This window comes from Ischnura elegans (genome assembly GCF_921293095.1).
Source record: "Ischnura elegans chromosome 13 unlocalized genomic scaffold, ioIscEleg1.1 SUPER_13_unloc_2, whole genome shotgun sequence".
In the NCBI taxonomy this organism is placed as follows: Eukaryota; Metazoa; Arthropoda; class Insecta; order Odonata; family Coenagrionidae; genus Ischnura; species Ischnura elegans.
In genome coordinates this window covers 3,428,209-3,447,937 of record NW_025791658.1, presented here as the reverse complement: position 1 = coordinate 3,447,937, position 19,729 = coordinate 3,428,209, and the positions used below count along the sequence as shown (strand labels likewise).

Genomic DNA, 19,729 nt, shown 5'->3' with positions numbered 1-19,729 from the left:
TCATCAAAATTGGCCGTTAACATAAGAAAGAAAAATACATGGAGGTTTTTGTGCCATAACTTCCGTTCAAACACTGCTTTTCACGAGTGGCATACACGGTTTAAAAGAGGGAAGCTTGCTGAAGTCCATACACACAATTGGAAGACTCAGTGGTGGATATTAGTGACGTACGGAGGCAGAGAAAGGGCTCCCAGCCAGGCTCAATTGACGTGCTCCGCACTTACGGTGTTAATAGGCTGAAGACAATTTGAACATACAATGATTTTTCTAAAATTAGGATTTCAAATGAATGTGAACATCCATGAGAGAGCATCTTGATTTTTTCCAAATTTGACTCATTTCACTTTTTTTTCGTGTTTGTGGCCTTTTCAACGGCTGTAATTTAAGTAAAACCCGATAATCTATCAAAGGTTACAAGACTTAAATATATCTAAAGTATTGGGAAAAAATCTATATGTATTAAATAAATTAAATAGGTGAAAAATTTTAAAATCCGAAATGTTGCAAATTCCGGAAAATAGCCTTGGCAGTCTTCGCACACCCCACAAGAAATGGGCTGGCTATAAAAAGGTTCAGGAGTCCATTGTATAGGCCGTTTTACACGGTAAACGAAATTGCGCAGTCTGACTTACGTGTGAAGGCGCAATGAAAATTGCGCCTTCACACGTACAGCATTTTCGCAAATATCAAAGTGAACTCTACCACAGAAAAAATAGGCAGGTATCTGGGAGAGAAATATTCTTCCAGAAGTCCCTCCATAGGGAGCTGCGACCTGTAAATAAGCAGATAAAATGGGAATCAGAACACATGCAATACTTATCCAATAATACAATAGCAGCTACACATGTATGCGGCAATAATGCCAGGGATAGCTTCATCAGATAGACTTTGATTTTACGGCAAATTCTGCAAAAATTTCAATCGAAATCTAAATTTTTCACAATATTTTCAGACGTTGACTATTCAGATCAACTACACTAGTCTGCATTACGTTGGTTGGTTGGTAGGGCATATAGTAGGCTGAGGAACCCAAGGTGCAGCCACCTCCCTCTGGTGGGCTCTGGGTCGCATGGCTAGTGTAATGGGTGCGGCCCGCCACCTCGAAAGTCGCGGGTCACAACGCTTCGTATTGCGTGTGGGTTCTTGCCCTTGGTGTCGGGAAGCGAATAATCACACACAAGTCGTTAAAGTTTTTATCCCAAAGGTTATTTCCATTTAAAATCCCAGTTACCCAATCAATTCAATGAATATACAGTAGATTCCGGTTAATTGGGACATATTGGGACTTGTGCACTTTGCCCCAATGAAGCGGCTACCCCAATTAGGTGAACTCTCTTGTATATGGGCATAAAAATCTTTGAAATGGTAGAAAGAAGACTAAAGAATGTTTCTAATGCAACATAAGTTTATTAAACTATTAATTTGATTAATAAATCAGCGAGTTTAGTTAATTTATTATCATTTTTAAGAATTATAACATTTTTGTTGAAATTTTTCACAGCCTTGGGCGACGCTGAATGAATGTCTTTCCCTAAGTCCTATTAAAGAAAAGTCCTATCCTCTTACAGATACTATAACAACAAGAGCTTTCAAAATAGGGCAAAAATAGGAACATTTGTGAAAAATAAGAGTAAATCAAAGGAGGAAAAAAAATAGTATTCTGAAAACAAAAAAATTTAATTTCCTCGCGAGTATAGAGTCTATGTATAGGCCGACTCATGGCCCAATAAAGCGGCATGCTGTCCCAATTAAGCGGAGAATACTCTGGGATATTCCTCTATTGGGTTCTGTTCTGCAAGATCTGCCCCAATAAAGCAGCTGCCCCAAGTAACCGGTGGACCCATTAAACGGAACCTACTGTACATAAAGTATTGACGAATTTGTGCATGTAGAGTAGCCAAAATTTAGAATATTACCAAAAAGTCTCGGGAAGGAGAGGAGCTGCTGGTGATGGCACAGGCAGGGTTACCACCCTGACTAAATTATAAAATTCACGGTTTTTTCCCGGTTTTCACGGTCTAAATTGGGTCAAATTCACGGTCTGTTTGATAAGCCATTTTAGAAAGAAATATTGGTCAAATAACAATCACTGGCAGCACTTTAACTAAAATTATAGCAAGCGCGATGAATGCCGGGAATGCAAAACGCAGCAATGAAAGTGCTCCTACGACGTCGCCTATCGTTAGCAAAATTTAGGGCCGGCTAATGGTTGTGAGTGAGAAAATGGGGTGTGACAGGGAAGTGAAGAGGTGTCTGATTTCTCGCCAGGGTTAATGATCACTTTGGTTGAAGGTCGTCCAATCACAGCCTTAAGGTCTGAGTGTCATCATGATACACGGAGCAATATTTGCGCTTCTAATATGTGTATGCAGATAAATGCAAGGGCAGTGTCTGCGAGTGACTGACCTATTTTTTTTTGGTCCATCAATCGTAGATCTAGAAATCAAGTTTGAGAGGTTTTTAAGGTTTTATGACGAATTTCACGGCTATTTCCAGTTTTTTTCATGGTAGACTAAATTCACGTCTTATTCACGGTTTTAAGGTTTCCACGGTTGAGTGGGAACCCTGATGGGTGGATAACGAGGCGCTTAGGTCGCACGGGCCATAACTTATAAAAACATAAACATAAATTTTATAATCTAGTCAGGGTTATCACCCTGACTAGATTATAAAATTCACGGTTTTTTCCAGGTTTTCACGGAATAGATTGCATTACCGAGAAACTCGACAGGGGACTTAGAGCCTGGCAGAGAAGTGGAGAGTCGCTCTCTCTATTGGGAAGAGTAAAGGTCGCTAATAAATTCCTGGCACCTAGAGCGTGGCACATTTTGCAATCTGTAGCAATCCCCAGTGCATCCGTCAAGAGATTCCAAAGCTCTTGGATTTCCTTTGTTTGGGGAAAACAGAGACATTGGGCGGCAGGAGAGGTTTTGAGCGCACCAATATCAGAGGGAGGGATGGGCCTTGTCAACGTGGAGGATAAAATTCCGACTTTTCACCTTCGTTATTACCAAAGGCTTTTGTCGCCACCCCACACCGACCCATGGAAACTTCTGGCTCACAGCCAAGCAACCGCTGGTAGAAAGCCGATTTCCCGATTCCACACTGAAGTTGTAGAGGCGTGGAAGTTCTTGAAGCCGAAGCTAGCTGGAGAAATAGCACCCTTCCCGGAACCATGGCCACCACCCTTCCTGCTACAAGACATGGGCTATGAAAGTCGGAAGCAAAAGAGGACACTTATCCTACCAATAGCCAAACAGACTATTTATTATGAGCTTCTCTACAACCGCTATGGGAGTAAATGGCCGATGGTGGGAGCTAACGGAGGAGAGAAAGTTTATTGGAGGCAACTTCAAGGGAAGCCCTGTTTTGGAAGAGAGGGATAAGTGGCCTGGAGACTCGCCCTAGGCCGTCTTGCGGACTGCATCTTCCTTCATAAGACTGGCATGGCCAACGACCGCCAATGCATAGTCTGCGGAGATGGAGAAGGAAACAGCGAACACCTGATTCTGTCCTGTACTGCAGCCCAAGACCTGTGGACACCATTGACTAAAGTACTAAAGACTCTACTGAAGAAGGACACCATTAAGCGAGTCGATATATACAGTGGTTTCCCTGAAGGCAGATTCCTCAACAACGGAGTAAAGCTGTCCAATTACCTGGTGACACTAGCGAAGAGCTCAATTCATAAGCAGTTCACCCTTTCCTAAAAAAAAAAGTACGTAAAGTTGAATATTTAGCAACTTTTACGGCAGAGCTTAAAAAATGCTTGATTAGAGAGCATGCATACCACCGGGCGAGAAACACTCTGTTCTTCTTTAAAGGGCTATGGTGTTACAATGACGTTATCTGCGCTTTAGAAAATGACGAACTGGTTTTAAAAGGAATCTGCGAGAAAAAAGAAATTGGTGTGGAGGAAATGATATAGGGTGGATAGTTTTCTGTCGGAGGGACGGGACATGAGCGTTGGGGAAAGGGGGGCCAAGGTTGCGGTAACCAGCCCCTTCGGGGGCCCCCTCCTTGCACTCCTCGCATCCTCCGACTTGCAAATGAATGAAAATTATGAGAATTGAAATGATGAACAATTGATGAAATAAAGAAGGTGACGATGAGAGAATAAAACCCCCTTACCGCACCATAATAATAATAATAAGCACACATTCATACAAAATGACATAAGCCTTCCCTACCTCGTAAACGCCGATTTAAACACCCATGAACCGCACCAAACGGCAACGGTTACAGTATGGTCACTAAGAATACGAGCCTAAGCCTTGATAAGCTGGAGTTTAATGTACCTCAAGCTATGAAAGCCAATGTGTCACAGCAAAAAAAACAAAATCAACCTCATTGGCTAGCAGTTCATTAAAAAGCATCCTTACCTATGCCTGAGCCAGCAACTTTGGGATCAGATGGTCTTCATACAGCTTCAGGAGTAGCGGCACTTGTTCACGGAGAAGAGGTATTCCTGCTGTCGAACCTTTGAATGCCACATATGATGGAACAATTGGAGCAAATTCAATCATCCTCTCCCTCTCAGTCATTGCTACTACAATGTTTATATCTAATTTACCGCTACTCATTCTCTTATCCTCTGCTTCTTGAAATGCTGCCATGAACTTTTCTTGGTTGAAGATATCATTGCTCTCATATGGCATCCCATTGTTTTTGAATGCCATACGCAAAGCCATCTGCGTCAGCGTTCTAGCAAAAATTGAAGCTACATTTTTAACCCTACGATTCTTATCTGTCTTTCCTCCCAAGTAAACTTTTGATGTTGGAAAGTCAGCAAACGATGACCAATCTTGAGTACTCAACTCACGCCCATTATAAGTGTCATAATTACTCCATGATTTGTGTTTGAACTCTGGCCTTATCCTACTGATATGACTGTCAACACAGTCTACAATAGCTTTGAAATGTGGTTTTCTAGCAAGAAACAGAAGAAGGCTGGCAGTAAAATTGCCCTGGTCGTAGAGGTATTCATAAATGCGTCGGAAGGATAAAACCTTCCCCTTGTCTCCCTCAAAGATATCAGTTTTAGCCATCATGGCCTCAATGCACTCCCTTCGCTGATTGTTTATTGGGGGAGGTGGATTTGCAGCGGCCCCCGATGCAAGTAAAGGCTCCACATGTTCGTTCAGAGATGTCAACTTCTCTGAGGACGATGTTACAGCTCTTTCTAAGCACTCTAAAAGGGTATTGTGCCCCCTGACTGCCGTCTTCAACTCGTCCACCTGTGTCTTCAATGACGTAATCTCCTCTTTAAGGCTGTCGACAGATCCTTTGAGAGCTGTCAAGGCTGAAGCATCCTCCGTGGGGTCAGTATGGATGGCGGTAGGGGAAGACCCCTCTACAAGTGACGTGGGATGTGACTCAGGAGATAGATGGTCCTCCCTAAGCTGACTCTGCGTTCCTGGATTATAAAAATCAGACATATTTGATATAAAAATTTTGCTTTTAACCGTGACTGTGCAGCGTAACTCAGCAAAAGAATAAACACAACTGAAAAAGGAATTTCCTGGTTCATGAATAATGATACAATGGATTCATATGTGAGTGCCCTTAGTAGAAGTAAATCAAGAATAGAAATAGAAATTAGACAATTAGAAAACAAAAATAGAAATTTGGATGAATATATTTACTTTTTGACTAAAATTTTAACGTCGAGATATCCCTATATTGGGTAATACATTCTCTACTGTATGTTACAAGTGATAGGTGAAAAAACTCTTTTTACCAGGATATGTAATAGATGCTACATATATGTTTTTATAGGAGGTAGGACATATTTGGTCCTAGATCATCTACATATATATGCTGCCCTGCAAGTTGCCTCAATAGATGCGTGGAAGGGGGTGTTAAGATACAAGCAAAAGTTTACGAATAAAAAGGAAATTGATTAACAAAGTTCTGGCTGGCATTTATTAAATTTCTCAATTGTTTGAGGGGAGGGGGAAATGAATTCCTCTACTACATCAAGTGTAGAGATGCAATGGACTTAAGTAAAAAAATATTAATTCAAAACTGAAAAATTGTCTCTCAACTTATTTTAAGAGCATAAGACATTAACCCTTCCGTGACTGTGGAGTTCTCTCCTCAGCATGACTGCTGTACTGAGAGCCCTCCGTATGGAGCATTTTTGCTGGACATTCGTTAAGAAGTGTGTCATGGATAATCACACACTCTCAGCACCAACCTTTTTCGACCCTTCCTATGATTATCTCGGACTCTGAGGGTAGTTGGGCTCCCTCGTAGGATCCTTTTGGGGTGTATTACCCTACAAGCGGGGTTGGTTAGTGGTTAATCATGCTTTGTTAATATGAATTAGCTGTATGGACAACTGTTGCTTGAATGTAAATTTCACTCTTAGAATAGGATAGTTTCCTTCATCAAAGAAAACGAAAGGCATTGATTGCGATTCGTTACCCACCATTAGTGTATTCATAATACACAAATTATTTGGTTTTTGAAATACCGGTTTAGACGAATGGCAAGGGTCAAATTTTATCCTCAGTTGAAAAAGGCCAGATTGGCGCTCATGCGATTCCACTCCGCGTGACGTCACAGGGACCTAGTTTCTACACGAGAGGATAGGAGTTATACATCGTCTGAGGTTACCAATGCATGCATGAGGCACAGAGCTCAGGGAAACGTCTTAATAATCACCTATTAAAACTGGCTAAGTTCGGAAAGTTTTCTTCGTTTGATAAGGTATTAATAAACCTTTTTTAAGCCAAGCGCTACCATTCAGCAAGGTAATCAGCTATCCGCTAGCATCCTGCGACGTATCAGCACTAAGCCTCGCCTCAAGGTCACCTCACCGGGCGGGAGGGGAATCAGAAATACGACGTACGGAGATATTTCCCGGCATTCATACTTAAGCGTCGCGTTTTCGCGCGCTTGAAAATTTTCACTTTTCATTTAATCGCGAAAAATAGATGTTGTCATTTAAAAATCTGAAAGCGTGAAATACGTACTCCAGGAGTAATAATCTTTCGATTAAAGCAATAAAAAAATAATAGGAAACCACCCTATTGAATTCCACATTTCATTCTGAGAACTGTCAAATTTTAAAGTGATAATAATAAATAAGCAAATATATTTATCCAAATTTGTTGATGATTGATATTTTGAATTACACACTTCGAATTGAATTCAACGTTTCATTCTGAGAACTGTCAAATTTTAAAGTGATAATAATAAATAAGCAAATATATTTATCCAAATTTCTTGATTTACTTATACAAACATCACTCGGATAATTTTAGATAATTTTTTTATTTTTCCCCTTTGAAATTTTTTTGTATTTGAGCACAACCACTTTGTCGCTATTCAGGCAATGAATGATATTTTTAGACTTAAATTGTTTTTGAAAACTTCAAACTTTTATTGGTGGGACAAATGAGTTACCCAACAGCTGCTGTCGGGAAGCAATAAAAAACTTGTTTGCTATATGAGTGCAGGGATAAAAGTTGAATGCAATAAATTTAATCTCACCATAACTTCAATAACGCCAATATTCTACATGATGGCACCTTATGTACTTGTTTTTTCATTGCATGTCGGACAATGCACTGTTACAATAGCGAAATATGAAAGATTCCATCCATTTCGAACAAAATCTATGTAAAAACCTTTGGATAGCAGACAATGTATTTATAAATTATGCAAAACAAGATATTATATCCTTATAATAGAGAGCCATGGTGTTGAATTACAAGTTGCAAGACTACAATACAACATGTAATCTATTAATTATAAATGGGTTCCTGAGATACTCCACACAGTCGTTCGTGTAAGTTTTCTAAGCACAGTCAAGGAAAAGTTGAAGGAGTTGGGATAAAGTGACACAAATTAAGTTTGGTCCACAAATTGAAGAATATAATACAAATTTTCAAGCCGTTGCATCCATGATCACTTTCTTTGAGTGGATCCGACACCTGGGTGGAAAACGTATTCAAAATATTTTTAATTTAAGAAGAATTAATCAAAGGTCCCTTAAATTAAAGAGTAAAATTATATAGAAAATATAAAAGAGTCCCTAAAATTAACCCTTTCACTGCTCTTCAATCTCCGAAAACCTTCTCCTCACATGCGGCGAAAATGTTAAAATGCGTTTCCTGGGCCCATGGAGCAGGTACTTCCAGGATGGGTGTGGTACACCCTCCGAAGGGTCACTAATCCCCGACCCTATCCTCGACGAACTCACCCTCGCAGGACCGTCTCATCGGCCCTACCAGCGGGGACCCTACCTCCGGAAAAGTGACCGCTCTGACTGCAATTTGAAAATCAATCAATCAATCCGATCATCACAATATGATTGTTTTCATCGCACTCCTGCCAATCAAGCAATCAAGTACGTCTTTGAACCGTGTCTCTGCGATAAAAAATAACGATTTTGTTAACTTTGCAACAAAACGTGGCTGCGGACCACCGGAAAACGGCCATTATATCAAAGTTAACAAAATCGTTATTTTTCATCGCAGAAACACGGTTCATAGACGTATTTGATTGCTTGATTGGCAGGAGTGCGATGAAAACAATCATATTGTGATGATCGGATTGATTGATTGATTTTCAAATTGCAGTCAGAGAGGTCACTTTTCCGGAGGTAGGGCCCCCGCTGGTAGGGCCGATGAGACGGTCCCGCGTGGGTGAGTTCGTCGAGGAAAGGGTCCTTGATTAGTGGGTCCCTTCCAAGTGCTTCGGCGAAAGTGCTGACTGCATGGCAAGGAGGAAGAAAAAGTACGTCCACAGCAGTCTACCGTGCGGACGTACTAGGTACGTCCGCAGCAGTGAAAGGGTTAAAGAAGTTAAAGTAAAAAAATGCAAACATCTGCAAACTTAAAAACCAAAGTTAATTCCATTTAATATCGATTGAAAGAGTTCTGCCCTGTATACTATTAGTCATAATGGTACTTGCGGTGTAAATGAGGTTAGAGGTGTGGTCAGGGCAGATTGAGGATTTATTCTGCGGGAGCGCAAGTGTCTGACAGGTATTCCCATATTACAGATTAAAATCAAAGCGCAACGATTACTGTAGAAAATATTCTCTTCATTTCGAAGTGTAAGTCATAAATATTAAATTAAATGATTGAGGCTCCGTAATACACAAAATAAAACCAACGTAATGACTTACCTGTATTAAAAATCTTGTCTAGTTTCCAAGTGTCTTGGGGGTGGGGCACATGCCCCGTGCCCCCAACCCCCCTAAATCTGCAAATGGGTATGCAGTTAACCAAAATTTTACCTTATCTACGGTTAATATTTCTGCTGACAAAGTAAAAAAGAGACACCAATTGCTGGATTTATTATTTTTGGCATCACCAGTGAAAGACGTATCCCCATTTACTTTGAAGTTGACTGGATATGCACCGCTTTGAAGAGGTAAACTTCTTAATACTGAATGCATACAGTGGGAGGGACTCCTTGGGTCAGCTACCCAAAAACATATGTACGTTTCGCCCAAATGTCTGAGGATGACCAATGTGGGTCACTTGCAAAAATGTCAACTTTTTCTCACAAATTAAAATCTAGGCTAGACATATTTAATCTTGATAAATCAACAGCCAAATGATTGAATTTTATGAAATCAGTATATGAAAGGTTATTCAGAGCCTAATTAAAGTTTTCAAATTATACTTCGATTCACAGAGTTTTGAAGATGTTTAAAGTCGTCAAACTTAAGGCCGTATCACACTAGCGACTGCAGCCGGCGCTGCGGCTGCGACCGCGACTGCGACTGGCCCGTCGACCAATCAGAGCGAGGCAGTCGACGCTGCGACTGCGACTCCGAAGAATAGCCGACCGGCTATTCTTCTGAGTCGCAGTCGCAGCTAATCAGAGAGCTCCATTTCAATCTCGCGCGCTTGTGGCAGACGTGTTTGTTTGTTTTGGTAACCATAGCGAGGGAAGTTCAAGAAGGTTATAAGATAACGCTGAGATAATTTCGGATTTTTAAAGTGAAAATGGAAGCCCAGTTTATTGGATATTGCACCCGAGTACACAGGTGAATGAAAATGAAGTACGTTTTAACATATTTTATTAGGAACATTTTCAACAATTGCTGCTCTCTATCTCTGGGCTTTCGTAAACAAACAAGCCACAAGCAGAAACGTTCATACGTGCGTATGCGCGATCGTGGCGTCGGCCGCAATGTGTGATGGGGTGCAGTCGCAGCCGCAGCCGAAATCGCGGTCGCAGCGGCGGTCGCAGTCGCTAGTGTGATACGGCCTTTAGGAGGCTGACTTGGCAGTAATTCCGTCACATGTTAATTTCAATCATACATATTTAGAAAGTATTTCGATGATTAATTTTGCTTTTGTTTGTAAACATCAGCTTCATACATGTTTTTTATCATAATCAGATAGAAGTTTGCATTTTTTTTGTTTTCTACAATTTTATTGAAATATCGTACAGCATAGTTTTCTCTATAAAGGTAATTCCGTCACAAATGGAATTGCCCATTCTGACATTGGTTTTGACGTGTTTTATGTCATTCTCAAGCAAAACTGCCACACTGGCCACCAAATAAAGACTAGGGCCCGTGAACATTTAAATTCATCTTTGAGCCGTGACAATATAACTGTTTTTGCTAAACATCTATGTGAAATGTTACACGAGGCAAATTTTGATCCATATATGTATTTTACACACTTGTGACAAAGGAAAAAAACTGGACTTCCTGGAAAACTTTGAAAATGTGTCATATTCAAAACAATGTGGTAAGGAATTGCTTAATGACATTGTGCTAACCCGCTTGTCACCCCTCCTTCGTGTTAACCTCCCATTCCCCATCAATACCTCCATCAATTCCACACCCGGATCCGAATAGGTACGTGACCTTCACCACTCATACCACCAACCTTCACCCGACCTCCTTATTCACCTCACCTACTTCCCCTCCCCCACCTTGTTGTAGTATAAAATGAACTCTGGCTTGTTTGGAGACAGCAGATTCGATTGAAAATGATGTAGAATACATCAAAACCGGTTGCAGAATATTAAAATAAGTGTGGAAAGCACAAGATGGTCTTATTTTATTTATACCCCTAAACTTGTGAATCCTTACTCCTAGATAACACGCATGAAATCCAGTCACTTGTACTCACCTGCACTTTTTTTCGCCTCACCCCAGCTAACAAGAAGCTCCAACAACCTCAGAACCTCGCGACGATCACTGCGGTCAGGGTGTTTGGATGCCATCTCTTTGGCATACTCCAGGGCAGTCATCTGGAGAGAAAAGTGTTTCGTTAAGTGGTGTGTGGCACTTGGTAGGAATAGGCCTGCAGTTGGGCGCAGGTCATAGGCAGATTAACATGCTGGAGCGAGGAGGAAAAAACATGAAATGGCAGTACGATAGGAGAGTCGGGAAGGCCATCCCTGCTTTGAGGGATGGCAAGAGAAAGTTAAGCACAAGCAATTAGGAGGGAATATCAGGACATGAAGTGGGATTATCATCAATATTGTTTCAACAAGTAGATATGCAATGTTGACCAATTAGTATGAAGACATATTTCATATTAATCTTTAGTCGTTAAACTCCCGTTGTGATGTCCACGTATCGCATTGACAATTTTTCCCCCCATTGGTTTTTGGTCCAACTTTGTTCATTTTATCTTTGAGGGTGAGCTGTTGTGTCTGAAGCAAGGAGGGTCGAGGGTACGGAAAGTTTCTCGACACCTGACTTTCCCTTTGCCAATCAGAAGACAATGCCCCGGCGCTTCCGAAATTCAGTCGCTCTCAGACCTCCGTCGAGTTAACATCGTGAATTTGCTCAAGGAGCAGTGTTGCCAAACGTCACTCTTTCTCCTTGTATGTGCTATAAGTATGCCATTCAACAATGGTGCCACATTCAGCGTGGTAGCTGACAATGTCATGGGCTTCTGTGCCTTCCAAATGATTAGGTAAATCGCCTCGACATAGGGTTCAAAATACCAGCAGCCACCCATGACTCATGCCTTTTCATTGACAAAGTAGGGCGACTATGTAAATTTGGCAACATTGACTTCGCTCCTGTCCTCTCTCTGAACTACCCATACAAAAAAATCTGTGCTGCTACTGTACAAAAGCTACACTGTAACTTTGCTAAAGGGACTGTACTATGACTCTACTTAGACTGCACTTAAATTGAAACATCACGGTACAGTTATAGCACAGTCACAGCGCAGTTGCCATAGCACAGTCACAGCGCAGTTGCCATAGCACAGTCACAGCGCAGTTGCCATAGCACAGTCACAGTGGAGTTGCCATAGCACAGTCACAGTGCAGTTGCCTTAGCACAGTCATAGTGTAGTTGCCATAGCACAGTCATAGTGCAGTTGCCATAGCACAGCCACAGTGCAGCTGCCATAGCAGAGTCACAGTGCAGTTGCCACAGCACAGTCACAGTGCAGTTTCCTTAGCACAGTCATAGTGTAGTTGCCATAGTACAGTCATAGTGCAGTTGCCATAGCACAGCCACAGTGCAGCTGCCATAGCAGAGTCACAGTGCAGTTGCCATAGCACAGTTTTTACTGTAATACTCTTTCCGAATCAATAATTGACAGCCTAGATGTGGCTATTGCATTCCCTGTAGATCTTATGGAAAACAAAAAGCAGAATTAAATCAAGATAGGCCAATTAGCAAAGATATATAGTTCCCTTTTTAAATGTTTGTGAAGATTTGTTGACTGATCCAACCTGAAAACGGCAGAGATATAACAGTGGCCAAAACGATTACACTCATTCGAATGTTGACTAGTCTAAGGAAAGATAGACCGTATTCCTAAGAGTATACTCTTGGCCATCAGCGAAGCTCTCCGAGACTGTCTGGACTCACACGAAAGCTCACACGCAAGCATAAAGTGAACAGATTATAGCAGTGCTGAGTCCCACCACCTGATAGACCCGTCAGTGATACCAGCCGTTCACAAATTATAAAGAAAAAGAAATGCAGGTACTGAATTCCACCTAGTATTTACTAATGCATGAGACGGCGGGGACGTTTTTCAACATGTTGTACACTGACTGCAGGAAAAACGTTTTCAAACATTAGACCATTGCTTGACTATGCCTAATACAGTTTCCCTAAATTTTTGGTGCTACCCAGGTAGCAAGACTTTCCCTCACTATAGAATAGAATTTTATTGTTCGAGGACTAGTGTCCTATGGAACAGGATTACAATTTAACCTTTTTTAGTTTTGGTGCTGCAAATGGACAATATACCAATTATTTGAATTTCATACCTGCGCATTACATGCCAATAGAAACATTCATAGATATTCATAAAGGAGTATACATAGGTATGTTAACATAGACAAAATTCCAATTACATGACAGTGAAAACATGCTTAGGTATTCATACAAGATTATACACAGGGGAAAAAAATACAAAGTATAAATTATGCATCTCTTCTGAAGCTAAATACACACACATGTGTGAAATATACCAACATAATATGTATACACTTAATATTATGCATTGGACAATGAACCAGATCGTTTTTCATTTAGGTTTGCATGGAAAGTTTGATATAAGTGAGCTGTCATAACCCTTTTAAACTGGTAAATGTTATTAACATTAACAATGTAATCAGGGATATCATTCCATATTCTCATTGATGTATTTAGAGGGGATTGCAGGAACGAGTTTGTTCTGCATTTTGGTATTTTAAAACGTCTCCGCGCCCTAACAACCCTGTCACAATTGCAAATTGCAAATATAAATATAAATAATCAGGAGTTTTGCTTGACAATAAATTAAACATAAAAATAGAATACTGTAGCTTTTTTCTTTCTTCAAGTTTTAGCCACTCGATCTTTAAGTAATAAGGAGTAATGTGTTAATGCAATGCCACATTAAATATAAATCTTACACCAGCGTTTAACAATATTTGCATTTTATTGGACAATTCATTAGTTAGATCAGACATTACCAGCAAGCAATACTGAATATGAGGAAGGTACAACGATTGAATCAACTTTTTGCGCAATTCAAGAGGTATTAAATGCTTAAGCTGTGCCAACCTTTTATAACACTTATTTGAAATATGTGCTACTTGTTCCTCCCAAGTGAGTACATTGTTAAGAGTAACTAAGTTTTTAACAGACTGACAGTATTGAATTTCAAAGCAAACAAACTATAGAGACTGCTTAAGCGGCTTATCTCTCCCCAGCCGTTCATCATGGTAGGGGTTGCCTCCTGGCGTTTCCAATCGTACTGCCCATTTCGTGATGATGTTGGATTTGGAAATCCCGTGGAAATATTGCAATGTCTAATTTTACTGATACATATTAATAACCTCCACCACATCATGTCTCATATGATACAATATGTTTGCGATGATGACGTTACCTTGCTCTCATCCTTGAGGTAAATGTCTGCACCCAATCGTAGAAGTCCTTCCACCCAATCTACTTTCCCCAGTCTGGTTGCCACGTGCAGAAGGGAGCGCTGATTTAAAATCCGTGTGTCTATGGGCCATGCATCTGTAATTAGGCCTTGGTACTCCATAAATGTTCCCATAAACAATCCCTGCAACAGTCTCTCTTCTTTACACTCCTCTGGGATGATGGGAACATCTTCACCAGTTGCCATTGGAAGTTCCCTTATGTTTAAAGACAGGAATAAGTTTTTTATCAGGGAACCAAGGGTACACCCATGATCAAAATCGGTCATGGTTGTTCAAGTTATAACATTTTATCACAGAATAGGTTAATGAAACCAAAATGTGAAGAAAATTTTGACAGTGCTTTATTAGTTTATAAAATTAGGTGTTTGGTTTGATAGCCAGCTCTCATTTACTGTGCATCTTGACCAAATTGTCTGTGATGCCTTAAAGAATCTAGATTTCCTGAAGAGAATGTCAAAAATTTAACAATGTTCATGCTTTAAATACTATTTATATAGCTCTGTAACAGTGGTGCAGCGAGGGGGGTCCGGAACCCCCTAAAAAACTCTCTTTTTTGCCATTTTTATGTAAAATGGACATAGCAATATTTTGGTATGGTGCATCCAAAAAAAATGTTTGTGTTGCCATAGCCCAGAAACTAAGGAAATAGTTCCAACCCCATGTTTATGGATAAAAAATGCTTTCACCCTTTCACACTGTACACCCTCAGCATCCTTTGTGTGTAAAGTACATAGGATAGTATTTTCCTTGGCTACCTATTCAACGTTGAATAGGTTGCCAAGAGGATTAGGGCCGGTTCTAGACATTTTTCTAGAATAAGCTTATATGCTAATACCTCTAATGTACTCTATTATCTCAATGCGGAGTTATGTAACTATAAGGTACCAAGCTTGATGGAATTCTTAGTTCATATTGAATAATGAATGAGTGATTGTTATAACTTGAAGCTTTCATCATGAACCGCATTTGAAAAAAAGCTATCTCAATGCTCCTGGGAAAAATATACTTCTGCATAGTTCCAGTACAATTTTGATTGCAAGGCTGTGAAACTGCAAGGAGTTTCCAGATTATGGGTGTTCAATTGCGTATTAATAATGTTACATAAAAATTCATTCTTTCCTGTTAATCGGCCATTGTTTTGTAGCTTCCAAATTCACTTCATTTGGGGATATTAGTTTAAAGGTATTGTACACAAATTGTGTACATTTAACGTAATTTTTACAGTTTTGTAAAAAATGGACAATTTACACGTTTTTTTACAAAATTTGTACAGTGGGGAATCCTCTGTACACATTGCATGCAATTGCACGAAAAATTTCTGTTGGGGAGCGAAGAACATTCCGTCCCCCTCAAAATTAATAACCTGACAGGTAGTAGGGATTCTCTCTGCATACATTTTAAAATAAAAACAAATAATTTAGGAATATGGGTCGAGACTTAATTACCAGCGTGAACATATAACGTACTTACTATTATATTTTGAATGTGATATTTTTTGTGCTTAACCGGCCCTTGTGGAGACGGAAACAAAATATCGGCGAAAAATGGACTACTATAACCCAGCATTTGGTGTTATCTGCCTGATACTGGCATTATCAGTGGCTCGCATTAAGATAAGTAAGGCCAAGATTGATTCAAGGATAGATTAGGGAAAATCGATGAGCATAGAACTTGCAATGATTGAGCAGGGAAAAAAACACAAAATACGAGTTATTATAATATATTGTTGTGTTACCTGAATGAATCTATGTATCAGAAGTTCATCTGAGGACATATTTTTGTCATTCAACGTTATGCTCAGTATTCCAATCGTTTTTCTGAGGGTGATAGCCTCCGGAGTCACCAAAAGCTCCAAAGATTGTTTTGAGAAATTTCAATGCGTTAAAATTATTTAAGGAGCAATAAATATTATCATTACAGGACAGGAACATTTTAATACGGTAAAGTGAAATCGACACAGCCATTTCACGCGCTAAATTTAGCCGCAGAAGATTGGCTTATCTTATTCTGAAAAACAAAATTACAAAATATTTGGTCGACGCGTTAACCATTACTGAAAACGATCTCTTGGGCGGTCCCTAAAGAAACTAATAACCAAGGTGGCTTAAATTCACGCACCTTGCCCATATTCACGAGAATATCCATGTTTACGATCATGAACATACGTGCATGTTATATGCTCATGGTTCATGATTACGAGATGTTTAGTGATGTTTAAAAGGCTCACTGTGCTCGAGATAAAACAATTGAAAGACGAAATGAAAATTTTTGTTTATTTTGGGGATTTTGGGAACCACTTTTTGAACTTAGTTTTAAAGAGGTTCAGTCCTTTCATCATTAACAGTACTCCTCACCATTGAAAACCATAAGATATTTTTTCAATTATACGCAGGTACTGAATACTTGATTAAGGTCTATAAAATATGCAGTTCAAATATGACTTCAATATTTTAATTCTGAAAAGAGTTCCATTGACGGGTTAATTGCTGGGTCAAAGCATGTGTGCCATTTCAGAGGCATTTTAATAAAAGTGTAACTCATTGCTAGAATTTCATGAAAAAATATTGATTACTAGGTTTACACAGTGAATTTAAAGAGTTTCCTTCGAAGTGTACCGGGATTTTTAGCCCCCATCTGATTGCTGAGGAAATGTTTAAGTAGCTTCTCCAGTTTTGCAGTGCAGCGTTTGTTTACGAGAGGCGACGTTTCTACAATCAATCCGGCGTCCTTTTACGGGAAGGGGTGAGGGCAATGATTGGCTGGATTGCCGTTACATAACCGAGGAATAGTTTCGTCTTTGGTACCATCTCAAGGTAAGAATTTTTCTTCAGTTATTGAAGTTGTGGTTGCTAAAAATTGACCGAACCTTCTTTGATCGCCAACTTTCAAAATCTAGCAGCCGGCGTCTACATTAATGACAAAAATTTCGAATCAGAAGCCTATTGAATCATATATGATTTATAACAGCTGTTGTTCTGTTACAAGATGTCATTAGTATAACATATGTTATTGTGAAGGAATCCAGGATTTTTTTATGGGTGGGGGCACCAATATCTGACAGGTCTTTTCATATATTTCAGATTATAAGCAAAGTACAACAATTACTGTAGAATATATATTTTCTTTATTTAGGTATGGAAGTTATTAAAATTAAATTGAATGATAGTGGCTCTGAAATACACAAAATAAAACGAACGTAATGATAAAAATATAATGAACGTATAAAAAATATTGTCTATTTTTTAAGCGTATAGGGGGGGCACGTGTCCTCCCCTACTAAATCCACCTATGAAGGAATATTATATGTCATTATAAGATCAACGCTTTCCCTCGACAGTTATTCCATTAAAAAATTATATTTCATTACCAAAAAATAAACAAAAGAAATCTCAATTATACACTTAATGATAGTCCCAACATGAATACAAATCCCTCTGTCTTCTTAAGTAAAAATTTTTCCCTTGAAACAGAGCTGACTCTGGGCTGAAACTCCACTGAATGTGTGAAAACTGCCTTGAAACAACCTTGTGACTGCACTGCACTGCCTTGTCCTCAACAAGAAAAAGAGCACTCAACTGAAACTCTGATGCCATTCTCCCTTGCAAGTCCATGGCATTTGAACTGCTTCTCCCTTGCTGCATGTGTGCTCCACTGATACTGAACTGGACAATAGCCTCAGGCCAGGCCGAATTTATGACACCACTGCATCTCTCTTGCCGCATGTCTTTACTGCCTTGCCACAGAGCTGCTGCAGCATTTGGGTATCCCCTCTCCCTCATGGATTTGAACTACTTCTCCCTTGCTGCACGTGTGCTACCCATCGTAAGTTTTGCCAACATACGGAACCCATCTACTGGACATATACGCAATCCCTGTTTTCAGCGGCAATGTATTTTTTAAATTTAGCTTTTGGCAACAGGTATATCTTTTCCCGCGCGCAAACTGTCGGTTACCGTTATTTCTCTCAAGTTGCTAGGAGCGAAAGACGAGTGGTGAGTGTGGGTTTTGGCATGAAAAGATTGATGGCATAAATATTTTCCCGGTACTTCGACGGTTGTTAACGGCAAGAATTAATCGAAATTAAGGTGAAGGGGAGAACGAGGTCATTGGTGGTGACTGCAGTCAAAATTGGAGGTAAGCATTTTAACTTCTCTGATAGCATGTTTATTCCTTCCATGTTTAGCCATGAGAACGTTGACATTGAATTTGTGTTTTATTCCAGGCACATGTGAGCTCAAGCGGGCTTTCGAAGAAATAAGGAATGCGGGTGAGTATCACTATAGTGCAATGTATATTTACTGCTTATACTCATTAGTTACTGCAGATCGTTTCGGAAGCTTGCGTGGTTTTCGTTTGGAGTTCACACATAGCCTAAGTAATGAGTCATCGCTTCGTTTTTCATTTAACTATGCTGAAAATTGCATGCTTCCTCAGTGATAATTTAAGTTTTGCTTTCTATAATTTGAATGCTTCACATTAATGCACCATATAACTAATAAGCCAAGTAAATTTAATTTAATTTAATTTAATTTAATTGCTTTAACAGGCAAAATGCCCATATTACCATATAAACACATTATCAAGATAATAAACAAATCAGTACCATAGCATCAACAGATGTTACAAGACACAGTAGAACATCACATAAACACATTATAAAATACAATTATCTAAACATTCTCAATATAAAATAGAGTATGTATATCACAATAAAATACAATATAAAATACAACATGTATATCACAATAAAATGCATAGAAACAAAAAAATCATTCACAGATGTCACATTCTTTATAGCAAACAATCTTTAAATTCCTAATTTGGGTAATTGAAGAGTTAAATACATCCAGTGAACTTCCAAAGAGATTAAAATTCCTCAATATTCTTTCAATTGGGGCACCATGACCATAAGAAGTCCTGTGGTAGTTGTTCGAAAACACTAGGTTAGTCCTTGTATTGTGAGATGGAACTCTTAGATTAACAGCACCAAGAAGATCTGGAGACACAGTTCTATTATTTAAAAGTTTATACAAAAATATTAAATCTGCCTTAACTCTTCTATGGCATAAAGTGTCTAATTGAAGCATAGAAAGTATTACCCCATAATTAACGTCAAAAGAGAATCCCTTGATTTTGAAATGAACATACCTAAGTAATTTGTGCTGAATTCTCTCAATACGTTTGAGTTGTGTACTCTTGTATGGCCACCACACAATAGAAGCATATTCAGTTATCGGACGTATTAAAGTAGTGTACAAATGCCCTATAATGTCAATGTGAAAATTCCTTGAATTCCTAATCACAAAACCAAGGCTTTTCATTGATTTCTTTA

At 39.4% G+C, this 19,729-nt stretch overlaps 1 protein-coding gene across 1 annotated transcript; it reads right to left on the bottom strand.

Annotated features, from left to right (window-relative positions):
* Positions 1-16,051, bottom strand: LOC124172721. Its single transcript, XM_046552191.1, has 5 exons — positions 15,868-16,051; positions 14,340-14,592; positions 11,115-11,235; positions 4,383-5,416; positions 1-772 (listed from the first exon to the last, which is right to left on the bottom strand). Exons 2-4 carry the CDS (start codon positions 14,580-14,582, stop codon positions 4,383-4,385), a joined length of 1,398 nt encoding a protein of 465 aa, XP_046408147.1. The 5' UTR covers positions 14,583-14,592; positions 15,868-16,051; the 3' UTR covers positions 1-772.
* Positions 16,052-19,729: the final 3,678 nt, after the last annotated feature.

What these genes read in the sequence shown, in the direction of transcription:
- LOC124172721 (XM_046552191.1), bottom strand. Translation starts at nt 14,582, where the DNA reads ATGGCAACTGGTGAAGATGTTCCCATCATCCCAGAGGAGTGTAAAGAA. An exon ending in ACCTCAAGGATGAGAGCAAG is followed by an intron (nt 11,236 to 14,339) that starts GTAACGTCATCA and finishes TTTTCTCTCCAG; the next exon opens with ATGACTGCCCTGGAGTATGC. An exon ending in TGAGGCGAAAAAAAGTGCAG is followed by an intron (nt 5,417 to 11,114) that starts GTGAGTACAAGT and finishes TTTATAATCCAG; the next exon opens with GAACGCAGAGTCAGCTTAGG.